We start from the raw sequence: 14,024 nt of genomic DNA on the forward strand, positions 1-14,024 counted from the left end.
TTTCTCTTTCTCTCACACACACTCTCTCTCTCTCTCTCTCTCTGCCCTTTAGACCCGCTTCCTCTCGCTTCATAAAAAATGAGATTTAATTATTTAAATAAATAAAAATTAAAGCTCTCGCTTTCTCTCTCTCTCTCTCTGTAATATATAAATTCTCGTATCATTCTCGTCTTTGATCTCTCTCTTCTGCATCTTCAACAAATTTTCTGTTTCACTCTTTCACCATTTTCACATTTTCTCTCGTTCAGAGAAGCTTAGGGCTTTTTTGTTTTTTTTTTTCTTCTCACACCTTGACGAGAAACAAACACACACATATACGAGCTTCAAAGGTACGTCTCCTTCTCCAACAATTTCAATCCCCCATTTTTTGCCCTAATTTTTCAAATTCGTTCAAGCTTTATCTTTTTTTTTTTTTTTCATTCCAAATTGATCCAATTGAATGTTGTATCTTGATATTGTTATAGAGCTTTTCGGTTTGAATATTTTGATTTTGACTTTGTAATTGTTTATCAGGTGGTGTATGTATGGGGCTGTGAATTTCATTGTGATTAGGGCATAATACTGTTTTTGTCATTTTATGAGTCTGAGAATCAAAATTAGGTTTTCGTTTTCGGTCTTGTTTTTAATTTAAAGATTGAATGGGTGGGCTTAGCCGCAAAGTTATATGCTTTTAGGCTTCGAAATGGAGGGTTAACGGTTCTTTGTATTGGGTTGCATTGCTAGAGGGATTGGAGGTTGTTGAGTGTGGGGATTGGGTGAAGATGACCGATTTTCAACCGCTGCAACAGAAACCTGAATCCACCGATGCCTGCTCCGATTTTGAGCGGGGATTGGAGGAATTTATGCGTGGGCACTTGGATGATTGTATGTCATTCGCTTCCTGTAGCTCCACGCGCACACCGGATGATGAGGACGATGAAGGTGAACAGCTAGTTCGGAGGAGAAGGAGGTCCGATTTAGAGGGTGATGATTTGGCAGAGTCCTCGGCTGCACGGCGTCGCCACTCTCGTATTTTGAGTAGGTGGGCTGCCCGGCAGGCGCAGGAGATGATCACCACGATTGAGAGGAGGAATCGTGAATCGGAGTTGATGGCACTTGCGGGTTTGCACACAGTTTCGATGCTGGACTCGTCGTTTTTGAGGGAGTCGCAGTCCCCAACCTCGAGGCGGCAGGGGGCTGTGGAGAGGCCAAGCACTCAGGCATCTGCGATTATGCAAATGTGGCGGGAGTTGGAGGATGATCATTTATTGAATCGGGCCCGTGAAAGGGTGAGGGAGAGATTGAGGCAGCAAAGGAGTGTTGAGTCTAATACGAATGAGTCCAGTACAAACTTGTCGGATAGTCGGGAGAGTGAGAATCAGGGGAGTTTGGGTGATGTGAGTGAGAGTGAAAACGAGTTTGGGAGTTGGGCTCATGATCAGATGGGGTCGCAGAATGAACGTGTGGATACTAACAGGTCTAGTAGGGAGCAATCTCCTGATCTTGGCGATGTTGAGAGGGAGAGAGTAAGGCAGATAGTTCGTGGCTGGATGGAGAGTGGCATTAGTGATCATGCGACAAATGTTAGTCAAAGAAATAATAGTCCCAGAGCAGAATGGCTTGGGGAAACAGAACGTGAAAGGGTGAGAATTGTTAGGGAGTGGGTACAAATGACAAGTCAGCAGAGAGGAGCTCGTGGGAGCCGGAGGGAAGATCAGCCCACTGGACTTGGTTCTCAGGCGGATCGCGTTCGTGATGGGTTGGTGGCTGACCATGATGAAGGCCAACCTGAGCATATTCGCCGGGACATGTTGAGGTTGCGTGGAAGACAAGCTCTGCTTGATTTGCTTGTCAGAATTGAGAGAGAAAGACAGAGGGAACTTCAGGGTTTGTTGGAGCATCGGGCTGTCTCTGATTTTGCTCATCGTAACCGCATTCAGGTCAGTTGCTTATCCTGAAGGTTGTTTTAGATTTTGTAATTCCAAGTCTACCAATTTACTGCCATGTAATGATGGATATGTTACATTTTACGCATCAACCTGAAATTTACAGTTTATATTCTTAAAAATTGGCAAAAGTAGTTGATTTGGAATTAGATCTGCATAATGTTTACAAATTTAATTTTTAGAATAAATTTCGATGGTGTATCATGTAGCTGTGTACCTATGTTGCAATGATATTTAGGTTTTTGGTTTAATAAATTATTTTCTGAAGGTTCACTTCCTCCTTTGCCCAAGAAATGTATTGTATGTAGGTTACTTCCAAAGTTCTGCCTTGCAGTATAGGTAGAACCTACTAGTGGAATGTGCTTTCTTTTTTGTGCTTCACCAATTTTCTCCCTTAAATAAAATATTTTTTCTCAGTAGGATGTAAGCATATTCTTTTAGTATTAGCGGAATTTCTATGTAGTTTTCGTCTTTAAAAAGCCTGAACCTAGAATACCCCTCTCTTTAAGGTGGTTTTTCCAGTCCTAGAAAATCACATTTGTTCGATTTGGTTGATAATTAATTAGAATTATATTGGTGTACTATATATTGTTGAGAGAAGCCTAAATCTTGCTATACCTGTGTTAAGTCTTAATTTGACTGTAAATAGATTCAGATTTTATGTAACTTTCTAAATTTGATGTAAATGATATTATATATTAATATGGGAATCAGTTCCCATTGATTGACCCTGTTGTTATTTACTAGTTTAAGATTGTTGTTTTCTTTTCATGTATAAATATTTATAAAGATTTTTGGTAAATAATATTATGCTAATAGTGGCCTAGATTTTGATTACGTGTTGTGGGTACATGATAGTTAAGCTAAACATTTCCATTGAGGTAAGCTTAAACCATATTGGGTGATATGAAGATTTGTTATACAACATTAGGATGTTTTACTTGCCGATATAGCCATGGTTTGACTTCTAATGCAGTCATATCTTCCAGTCATTACTCAGAGGTAGATTCTTGCGAAATGAAAGACCTGTTGAAGATGAGAGACCGCCTTCTATGGCAGCAAGTGAGTTAGTTCAGTTAAGACAACGACATACTGTCTCTGGTTTAAGGTACACATTCTTTTTATTCGTTCCATACTCCTTAATGGTTGTTCTAAATTGTTCTTTCACTGTTTTTTTTTTTTTTTTTTTTGGGAACTGATCACGTTAGATGCTTTAGATATCCTATTGTGTATTCATTACCTGGCTTTGTTTTAGTAGCCTCGTACTCTTGGAAGAGGATTGAGGCAGAATTTACATGGTCTAAAACAATGAGAATATCTTGTCAAATCTTTGTTGTTATACTTGAGCAGTTTGGTCAGCCATTCATTGTTCTTCTGTCTGCTTGATCCCTTGTTGAATATGTGTAAAACAAGGTTTATGAAAAGATAAATATTCTAGTACTTTGGAATGGACTTTTAATTCCTTTATGGAACTAATATCTTATATTGTTTAATTGTTTTTATAAAAGATGATATGCACTACCTGGGCTTGGAAAATTCATGTGCTAATACAGAAAACTATGTATATATATTTATTTATCCTTTTAGTAGAATGAAATACTCTTAATATGCCACATGGAAATATTGTTTGTCAGTGAGGGGAAGAGTGAAATGTTCTTCGTTGGTCTAAGGCAGAGCAGTTCTTTCTTTTTCTCAGGATATGTTAGTGTACTTATTGCCACTATTCTTTTTTTTTTTTTTGAAAAAAAGAGAGAAAGAAAGGTGAGGAATGATAGAATACATTCATCTGTAAAATGGCATGGCTTTAAATTCATTTTTGTTGCACCAACTATGATCCAACTGTACACCACTTGAGCTACTGATGAGTTTACCACTATAGTGGTCAAAAGTAAATTATGACTCTGTTGGATAATAAGCTTGCTGGTATCTTCTCATATCTTAAAGTTGAAATGAGGAGGATAATTGTGGAATCATTCGTCTTTTGAAAACCTTCAGCCCAGTCCATTACATTGACACTCACATGAGTACTCCCTATGTCTCTTATCTCTTTCTCTCTCATTTGCTCTATTGCACGTGTGGCTCATGCTTACACATTTTCTTATCAGCTGTTATATGCAGTCTCTTTTGTGTATGTTCTCTAAATATTGCCCTTTAGATGAACAGATGTCTACTGTACACTCATTAGAAATATAAAGCTTATCTATATAGGGTTCATGTTGGGCTTGCCCCTGGACTTTCTTTAATTGATCTAATAAATTGTTGGATTATTTTCCCTAGAGTGTATTTAAAATGATGTGTTTGTTGCCCTTTATTTTAGAAAGTATGGGAAATTAATGATTGTTGTTGAAACACAAATGGAATTGCTGTAATTGTTAATTGCTTGGCGTAATGACAAGCCTGTTTTCTCATTTAGGGAAGGGTTCCGCTCCAGATTAGAAACTATTGTTCGTGGCCAAGCAGGCAGCCATTCTGATACCACATCTAACAATAACATCAGTGATTCTAGAACTGATCGGACTCAAACAAATGCTTCACTGGATGTCCAACATGAAAATCATGAACAACCACTGTTTAGGAGTCCAGAAAGTGATGGCAATCAGTTGCCTGATCAAATGGGGAGCTTGGAAACCAACGGAGCCGTTGAGAATATAACTTGGCAAGAAACTTCTAATCAAGGAGGGGATTGGCAGGAACAAATTCCTGAAGATGAGAGAGGAAACTGGCAGCAGACAACCTATGATCAATTTAATGGGTGGAGAGATGGCAATATTGAAGATATGGATGCAAATTGGCAGGATAATTCAGTCAATGATTGGCCCCAGGAAACTTCAAGGAACGTAAATGGAGAAGAGGGACATCCACAAGGAGCCCAGGGGGTTTGGCATGAGGATGGCTCTCGGGAGTCTGTTGAAAATTGGTCAGAGGGGCCTTCTGCGCCTCCAAGAAATCGTCGTGCGGTTCCTGTTAGAAGATTCAATAGATTTCATCCACCTGATGATGATAATGTGTACAGTATGGAACTCAGGGAACTTTTGAGCAGGTATTTGATCTTTTTTCAGAAGGCTTTATGTGTGATAAGATGCACATGGATGTTGGACCTTTGCTTTTGACTTTCATATTATGATTTTTCCCCTCATCATGTTGTAGGAGAAGTGTCTCTAATCTTCTTCGTAGTGGTTTCCGCGAAAGTTTGGACCAATTAATACAGTCATATGTGGAAAGGCAGGGTCATGCTCCAATTGACTGGGATTTGCATAGAACCTTGCCTACACCAACTCCTGCTTCACCTGATGAGCAGGATCAGGAGCAACAGAGGGATGAACAGAATGATGATCAACGTGATGCCATTAACAGACCTTCACTGGTGCTACCATCTCCACCAGTGCCCCCACCACAGCCACTTTGGCACCAGGACTTACATCACACTGGCTGGTCTCGTCATAGCATGCATCGTTCAGAAATTGTGAGCCATCTTTCATTCTACAAATTGTGGAACTAAATATTACTATTACTAATAACCTCAAATTTTCCCTTCAAGTTTCATGTTAGGCATTTGTTAATTTATTTTATAATTTTAGGACATGTTGAAGCAAGCATTACAATTTCATGATTAAAATGGCATGTTTTACATACCTTGAGAAGGTATAAACCATACCAGATATGGAGTCACGAAATGATTGGAACAGTGATATCAAGAATATTATTATTAAGTTCATCTCAATATTTTGTCACAATCATATGTGGTGGTGCTGCTATTTTCTGAAATGACCTCATGTGAATTGATACGGAAGATTTTTGTGCAGTTTAATATGGGATATCCGCATTAGCTTTAAGTTGTATTGATAATTTGAAATAATAAAAAATTCATGTGAATTGAAATAATTAAAAATTCAAAGGTGTGACTGCTGAGATTTCATACGAGCTACTCATAATATATAATGGAATGTAGGTCTTATTTTCAGTGCTAATTAAGACCTGTTCTACTGATGATTAACATAAATGGGAATTGGGCTATCATTATAATTTCTCTTATGGTGTCCAAATCTGTGAATGTGACTATCTCTGGTATCATATATTATGTCGGCCTTTTAAGTTTGCACTTAATGTGGATAGTGATTCGAATCAGGAATGGGAGATGATTAATGATCTGAGATCAGACATGACAAGACTTCAGCAAGGAATGAGCCACATGCAAAGGATGTTGGAAGCCTGCATGGATATGCAACTAGAGTTGCAGCGCTCTGTTAGACAGGAAGTCTCTGCGGCTCTGAATCGATCAGCTGGTGAAAAAGGTTTATTGACGTTTTCAATGTCACTCATAATTTTTCTACTCTGTTTTAAATAAAAATGCTTTTGCTTTTTTGTTCTTTTTTTTTTCTTTTGTATTTTGGGGAACAGAATGTAAATGCAGCTCCCCTCCCATTCAAGTTTCCTTCATTGTAGATTTTCTTTGATACCATCATATAATTGACCTCAAAGACGCAATTTATGTTACAGGCTTGGGTGCTGAGACATCAGAAGATGGGTCTAAATGGGGTCATGTGAGGAAAGGGACTTGCTGTGTTTGTTGTGATAGCCATATTGATTCACTCTTGTACAGGTATGTTTACATATATTTGTGACTATGTTTTGAACAATTATTAGCATTTCTTTTTTAGGGGTGCTGGTTTCCCTGAAAAACTTCGAACTTTTTGCAGATGCGGACACATGTGCACTTGCTCAAAATGCGCAAATGAGTTGGTTCGTGGTGGAGGAAAATGCCCATTGTGTCGGGCGCCAATTGTGGAGGTGATCCGAGCTTACTCCATACTGTAAAAAGAAAGGTTTTAAAAGGCAAAAAAAAAAAAAAAGAGGAAGAAGAAGAGAAAGAACAAAATTATGTTTAGAGTGAGCCATGAGATCTGAGGGGAGCAAACGTCAGATCCCTTGGATCGAATCGAAGCTCATGAGGTTCTTCTTGTATGTAGAATAGAAGTGTTCAATAGTTGCCATTGTTTTTCTGATTATATATGGAACATCATGCATTGTATAATTGGAATAACAAATGGCACTGTTGATTCATCATTCTTGCGTAAATAAAATGTCTATGATTCTTTTTTATGTCCTCCCACTTCTACTACTTGTTTTGGAAAATCATCCAGTTCTTAGCAGACAACTGCCAGTTTCAAGTGTTAAAATATCTTTCTATCACCTATATGATTATCAATCAATCTACAGAGTCCTTTCTATACCTCATTTCTAGAGGATCTTTTGTTTTAACGCATATGAGGTTTTGGTAAAAACAAATTAGGTGGTGTTTTTGCTTATTTTTGTTATGGTATTTTGTATTAACGCATATGAGGTTTTGGTAACGCAGATAAATGTATTTTGTCACTGAATTTGGCAATTCAAAACCCAACAAACTTCATGTGCAACTTCTAAAGCTTTTCTCTTCTTTTCTAGAGATATCTGTTCAGTGAATTGTGCAACCTGTCTTTTCAAGTCCTCAACTTCAACTGTTTTCTCCAAGTAGATTCGATTTAACAGGCTCTTTTCGAGAACAATCTTCTCTTTATGCCTTTGGTTTCCAAGGAGAAGTACATCTAGTTCTGAAGTTATGGCCTTTCCCTTTGAGGCAACTTCTTCTTGCATTAAAGAAATTTTTTCTTCTAAAGCTTCAACTTCATTTAACACATGAGAAAAAACCTTGTGTGATTCCAATTGTTCTGCTTCCAAGACTGTACAATGCTTATGTAATTCCCAGTTTTTCTTCCTTAGCTCTCCATTTGATTTCTGAAGTGAAGAAGATTCTTCACTAAGACCTCCAGTCGTTAATTGTGAACTTGGATTCACTAATTTCACATGCTCTTCTTGTGCTTCTAACCACCTGTTCTGCATGTTTTGCAACTTCTGTTTCATATCAACTTTTTGTTCCTCTAGTTGAGTTTCCAATCTTCTAATTTCATCCTTGAGACTAATGGCATGAGATTCTAATTTTTGATTTACCAGACGATTTGCCTCCTTCTCATCAGTAACACATCTCAACACAGCTTCCAAGCCAAATATTCGTTCTGATAACTCCACATTTTCCACTTCTAGTTCAGACAAGTGGACTTCCAAGTCATGTCTGTCATTTTCTATTTCCGCTAATATCCTTTCAAGAATCTTGCTAGCTGTATCCTGGAAATCCATACTGCCATTAACCACCATCAAATCATTATGCAAATCACCCAAAAATTTGTTTATAACTTCTTCAACCTGGCTTTTCTCTTCCTGAAGATTAGTAATCTGAGTTTCCTTCATCATGCTGTCAGCCTTGAGCTTCTCGGCCTCAAAAGTTTTTTCCAGCAGTTTCTTACTTAGGTTTGTCACTTCAGATACTAATTCCATGTTCACACCATCTGGTACATGTTTGTCCTTGAAAGCATGCAGCTGATGCTCCAGGTCTGCACACTTCTTCCAGAAATCTGTACATTGAATCTCTAAGTGGTTGGCAGAAACTTCATTGATAAAAATTTCCTTCTCCAGTTCCTCTTCAGGCTTACATGTTTGAAATTTCAATTGGCTTTCTTCAGATTCAGAGGTGGGAGAAAGATCATAGTGTGGATCCTCACCTAATGAAGAATTAGAAGAGGCGGCAGATGTCTGAAGATCCTCCCTTGATTCCATGAGCTTAAATTGAAATTTTGAGTTCTCATCCGAAAGCTCACCGCAATATGTTTTGAGCTCTTGCACCTGCTTCGAAGCCTCGATTTCTTTGATAAGAGCAGAATCACATCCACCTGCAAACTCCATTTCCCTTGAACTTTGAGAATCAAGAGCTTCAGATAATTTTGCTTTCAAATCGATGATTTCTTCCTCCTTTTCAGTTAATCTACCTCTCCATTCTGCCTCACACTCCATTAGAATTTGAGTCTTGAAACCTCGTTCGGTCTCTATCTCATGGTCCTTCTCCTCCACGCATTTCTCCAGAATCTGGATGGTACTTTCCAAATTCTTTTGTGATTCCTGCAACAGTTGGAACTGAAGCTCTGAAATCCCGTTGTCCTCTCCAATTCCTTTCTAAAGATCATGTACTATGTATTCAACAGCACCAACTTGTAGATTTGATTCAGAAGAGACCTTTCTGATCTCATTGGCTAAAACATGCTTGTTTGAATTGCCTTGATATTCATGGCTATGCTTTTCTATATCTTCATAACCTAACTTGGCCATTGAAAGATTATCGATCACCTGTTTCTGCTGTTCTAGGGTATCTTCCAGCTCATGAAGAACAGAAACGAGCTCAACATTTGATTCTTGAGTTTTCCTTAGTTGCAAGGATAATGTGGCATTTAAATCTTTCTGATACTTGAGCTCATCTTTTAGTGCCTTTTGAATATGATCTAAGTTTTCAAGTTCAGAGGAATTTTGTTTCACCTTTGAGTCCTCCAATAAGACTTTTAGTTGCTCAATTTCTTGCTTCAAGGTATCACATTTAGTATGTGAAGCTGCAAGCTCCACTTCAAGACTTGCCCGATTATCTGACTGATCAGAAAATTCCTTCCGCAATCTTTCCAAATCAATCATTAGCTTTCGAGCATTTTGTTTCCACATCCGAGCTTCAGCCCGAAGTAAGTCAATTGTAACTTCTGCAGCATCCAGAAGGTCTTTAGTTGAAGCAGAATTCTGCGGCAGTGATGTGGCACTGCCATGTGAATCTTCACCAAAGTCTTCACTTTGTTTATGGAGATGGTTTCCTGAGCCAGAGAACCTTGAAGTAAAGGATGAGTTATTTGATCTTGAAGCGCGACTAAAAGAATAAGAACCACAGCCATCTTCAGAGCTGGTTGAATCTTGTTTGCCACTCAGATAATTGTTTGTAACCCCATTTAAATTATTTCGAGTGGAAACTATTTCTGTGTCAATGGAACCCCCCATGGAGTCAAATCTACCATATGAAGTCAATGCTGAGAAACTTATTTCCTGTAGCAACAAGAGAAGATTTTCAGATTTTGTCAGTCACAGCTAGTTTCATGGACAATGTTTGTAATAACAAAGAGTAGCAACATTTTAGAATCTGATCAGAAAAGAAACCCCAGTCATTGAATGCTCAAAAATGAAATGTTAAAACTCTTGAAACAAATAGAGATGAACACTCGGTAGTATTAATGGAAAGAAATGAGGATACAGTCATGTTCTGATTGAATAAGACAAAAAAGCTAACAATTGAATATCTACACACAACAGGAATGCAACTCATTGTGATAACAAGGTAATAACATACCCTGCCACAAATTTCTCCTGAAAAATATGTGCTGTCCAAGTTTTGAATAGATGATAGTCCAACACTCCTGCTGAAGGCACTATCAGACACATCTGATTTATTATCTATGTCATTGTAGTCAACATTCATCTCCTCCATGTATGACTTTGCGTCTTTAAATTGCTCATCCCTTTAAAAGAAAACAAAAAAAATTAAAGAACTAACAGCATGTCAAAAAGGGCATAAAGATTCTCTCTGGACCACATTACCTAAGCTTTGTTCTTGGTGTTAGGCATTGAATTTTAATCTGCAATCCAGTGAAGAGACCAAAAGGCTTGCTTTAGATAGGGGTTAAAGTCAAGAACTTGATCAGAATCAAAGAATCAGCAGCTGACTAGTGCAATATCTAATATGCTGTTTGGTAAGTAAAAAAAAAAAAGACTTAATTTCTCTCTCTCTCTCTCTCTCTCTCTATTGCAGAAAAAGACTTATTTTGAACATACTTGTAAGATTGTCCCATGTTCACATTTTTTGAGTGGTAATGAAACAGGAACAGAGGTTCCTAACGTGATGTGGTTGGCCAAATTTGTTGTAGCCTCTCCAAGTATACCAAATCTAGCTGATCCCTACAAATAATAATGGCAGTAGAAGTTTAGTATATTGGTCAATAACAATAAAGAAAGCTTGGTGAGTAAGTGATATGATGTAGGCATCAGACCTTGGCAACCACGAGTTTAACAAGGCATTTTTCATTATCTTTGGAAGCATCATGTGGTGAAATCCAAATAGATTCTGAAAAACCCTCTTCCCATTGACAAGTTCCATTCCTTACAGATGCCTTCCCCGACTTGGTTATGGTTCTTCCTGTTTCCACAGAAACAATAGACACAAAAAGCTTATCCCATCCTTTCGGCACCTGCAATTGCATGGATACAATACAAAACATTAAAGTTTCCTCCAAATTGGGTTGTTTCTCCAACTCAACTCAACTCAGCTTATTAATTTGCATGTGTGCATGACAAGAACTCAAGGCATCCCAATTGCTCATTATAATGAAAAATGAAAAATCAACAAGAAAAACAGGCATTAAAACATAATAGAACGTTAAATCCGACAATGGGGCTTGTGGAGAGAGAGAGAGAGAGAGAGAGAGACCTGAAAAACCCGAACATCTGAGAACTTGAACTCCAATCTCTCCCAGGATTTCTCTGACTTGTGCTTAAACAACCTTAGCATTTTCTTCTTTGCTTTTTTTCTATCACCCAAGTCCTTCGAATTCTCAGTCTCGTTGAAATCTTCATCATCACTGCCACAAACCAAACGATTGTTAAATGCCAAAGCCACAGAGAGAGAGCAGGTCTATTAGTTGGTGCATGCTGGGCCTGCTGGCTTTAGTACACTACGAGATGACTTTGGTTTCTCTATTATTTAGTATAACTTCTCTGCCGCTCTATTTTCATATTCTTCCGGCTTCTCGCTTCATATTATCATGGTTGTGGAAGAGTTACTAGCCTACTTTTATATCCCACATTGGAAATAGACGAACCGGATGTTGGAAAGGTTTCCTATAAACGTTGCTTGCAACCCCTAGAGGGTTGGCTCGTTTTGGCCGGCCTCTATTCTTAGACCCCAAAAGTCAATCGTTTCTGGCTTTCCAAGTTCTACTTTTAATAATTAAAACCAATTTCTTTTAATAATTTAAAAAATAAAAAAACTTGCAAGAAAATGTCATTTTGTTCAAATTCTAAGAAACATTTGTCAACAAACAAATCAGATTTGAGTTCCATTTTCAGTTTCTACACAAATACAAATCACAGCACAACATATTAAGCAGCTGCTTAGTTTCCCTCTAAAGTGATGAAAAGAGGCCAGGATGATTGATATATATATATATATATATATATATAGTAAAATAATCAAATGTCATGTCATTATGTCTTCTCTCTGTCTCTCATTTATGGGCCGGCACATAAGACTCTAGAGTTTACAGAGTTTGTTTTTTTTTTTTTTTTAAATCAACATTAAATTATCCTTACTTTTTATATCATATCGTTTACTTTTATATTACTATTCAAATAAAAAAAGTTACTATAATTTTTTTTTTCTCACTTTTCAATACTACTTTTTTACTTTTATATACCAATTATTATTATTACTTCACAAAAAAAAAAAAAAAAAAAAGTACAGTAACAAACAACACCTATTTTACAAGAACTTTACAAATTTAAAAGTGACATAGATTACGTATATACATGGTTATTTGAACAGAAGAAGGGGTTTTATTTAAAATCTAAAGGATTTTCTTTTCATACAAGTATCAACATTTTTGGGATCTAGCTCCTTACATCTCTTGGCTAAGGTGAACACCAAAATGTGTCTCTCTAGCTAAGCCAAACAATTTTTGAACTAGCTAGCTAACAGGACTTAGAACGATATTGTTCAGCTTTAGAGGAAGATTTTGAAATGTGAATTTGCTTCCTGCACTTCAGGAGGTAGATTTAACCAAAAACATGCACCAACCACTTATAGATTTTATAGTATCTGGACAACCGGCCCAATCAGCATCGTGAAAATCAAAACAAGATTAAATGCAGAGGTGTTATGATTAAATGTCCTATACTCAAGTTCAAAATATACTTGAATTTGAGTGACACTAGCTAATAGATTGTGATCATCCTTAAGGGCTTTAGCAGAGACGTCTTGAGGAGATTCATATTCTTGTGTCTTGACAGACCTTATATATTATATGAGAGAAATAGCTACATAGTGAGAGAAAAAACAAAGTGTTGCCGTTCGTCCTAGCAAAAAAGAAGCTTGTCATTTTATTTTATCTTTTGTTTTCTCCTTTGGAGAATAATTTTTATTTTATTTAATTTATTTATTTTTTTTTTATGTAAAAGTGAAATTTGAGTGTATTAGGAGCTTTTGTTGATGTGTTTATCTCTTCACTATTATGTATTTCATCATTGAAAGGAAATTTCTTCGTGATAGCTTACACATGTGATGAACACACTTCACATTGAAAGAACCACGTAAATTTCGACGTAAATTTCGCTGCTCATGTATGTGAATATTTTGTCTTATTTACTATAACTATGGTCTTTTTCACAACAAAAATACAATACTATAAGCATGTAAAGTAAACTCATGCAATACTACACAAGAACATGCAGAGAGATTAGACGAAACAAAAAACACTTCAAAATTTTTAAAAATAAATCATTGCTTCAGATCCCATTAAATCTGATTAATTACCATTCTCTACAGACTGTACATATATTGGGAACAACAAATAATTTTATGACATATGTTGTCAGTAGGTACTGGGAAATGGTTATTTGAAAGGAGAAAGAATTGTTAGAAACTAAGCTCATACTAATCCATCATGCTAATAAAATCAGGCTTAAAGCAAAGTTATATAGTTTCATTGTAAGAATTGTGAGTGACTCTAACTTTATCAATATTTGCAAAACTTTCTAAGGAAAAGAGGAACAGATTGAAAAAATAAAAATAAAAAATAGTACCGTTAGTGTTACTTCATTAATTACGTCAAATCTATAAGCAGTCTCCATTAAATATCTAGGCAAAATATATATTTGGACAATGAGGAAAGAGAGAAAAATTTACCTTGCCATTTATCTTGTTCTTCTTGATAAGCAGTCAACACTATTACTGTGTGTGAGAGAGAGAACGTAGGGGAAACTAACAAGCTGCAAGCATGCAATTTAAAAACATCTGGCTTCATCCTTTTTAAAGTAATGTTATTATAATTTTTGTTTTTTTTTTACATGTTTGCACAAATTGAAGTAGAGAAATGAGAGAGAAAGATTTGACCTAGCTAGTAACTTGATCCTCAATCGATTAAACTTCCCCTT

The 14,024-nt window shown here is 36.8% G+C and overlaps 1 protein-coding gene and 1 pseudogene across 2 annotated transcripts; one reads left to right on the plus strand and one right to left on the minus strand.

The window, feature by feature from the left end:
* The first annotated feature begins 241 nt into the window (after positions 1-241).
* LOC132186690 (RING/U-box superfamily protein) lies at positions 242-7,025 on the plus strand. Of its 2 annotated transcripts, none has more exons than XM_059600700.2 (8): positions 242-329; positions 514-1,919; positions 2,915-3,033; positions 4,339-4,965; positions 5,073-5,388; positions 6,052-6,217; positions 6,423-6,525; positions 6,623-7,025. In XM_059600700.2, exons 2-8 carry the CDS (start codon positions 762-764, stop codon positions 6,738-6,740), a joined length of 2,607 nt encoding a protein of 868 aa, XP_059456683.2. In that variant the 5' UTR covers positions 242-329; positions 514-761; the 3' UTR covers positions 6,741-7,025. The 2 variants fall into 2 exon arrangements, with proteins under 2 accessions (XP_059456683.2, XP_059456684.2); XM_059600701.2 differs by having other exon boundaries at positions 268-329; positions 724-1,919.
* A 270-nt stretch (positions 7,026-7,295) lies between these two features.
* Positions 7,296-11,385, minus strand: LOC132188041 (uncharacterized; annotated as a pseudogene).
* Between the last annotated feature and the right edge of the window lie 2,639 nt (positions 11,386-14,024).

The sequence above is a fragment of the Corylus avellana genome, chromosome 6, assembly GCF_965113065.1.
Source record: "Corylus avellana chromosome 6, dhCorAvel1.hap1.2, whole genome shotgun sequence".
Classification (NCBI taxonomy): Eukaryota; Viridiplantae; Streptophyta; class Magnoliopsida; order Fagales; family Betulaceae; genus Corylus; species Corylus avellana.

What these genes read in the sequence shown, in the direction of transcription:
- LOC132186690 (XM_059600700.2), top strand. Translation starts at nt 762, where the DNA reads ATGACCGATTTTCAACCGCTGCAACAGAAACCTGAATCCACCGATGCC. An exon ending in CTCAGGGAACTTTTGAGCAG is followed by an intron (nt 4,966 to 5,072) that starts GTATTTGATCTT and finishes ATCATGTTGTAG; the next exon opens with GAGAAGTGTCTCTAATCTTC. An exon ending in ATTGATTCACTCTTGTACAG is followed by an intron (nt 6,526 to 6,622) that starts GTATGTTTACAT and finishes AACTTTTTGCAG; the next exon opens with ATGCGGACACATGTGCACTT.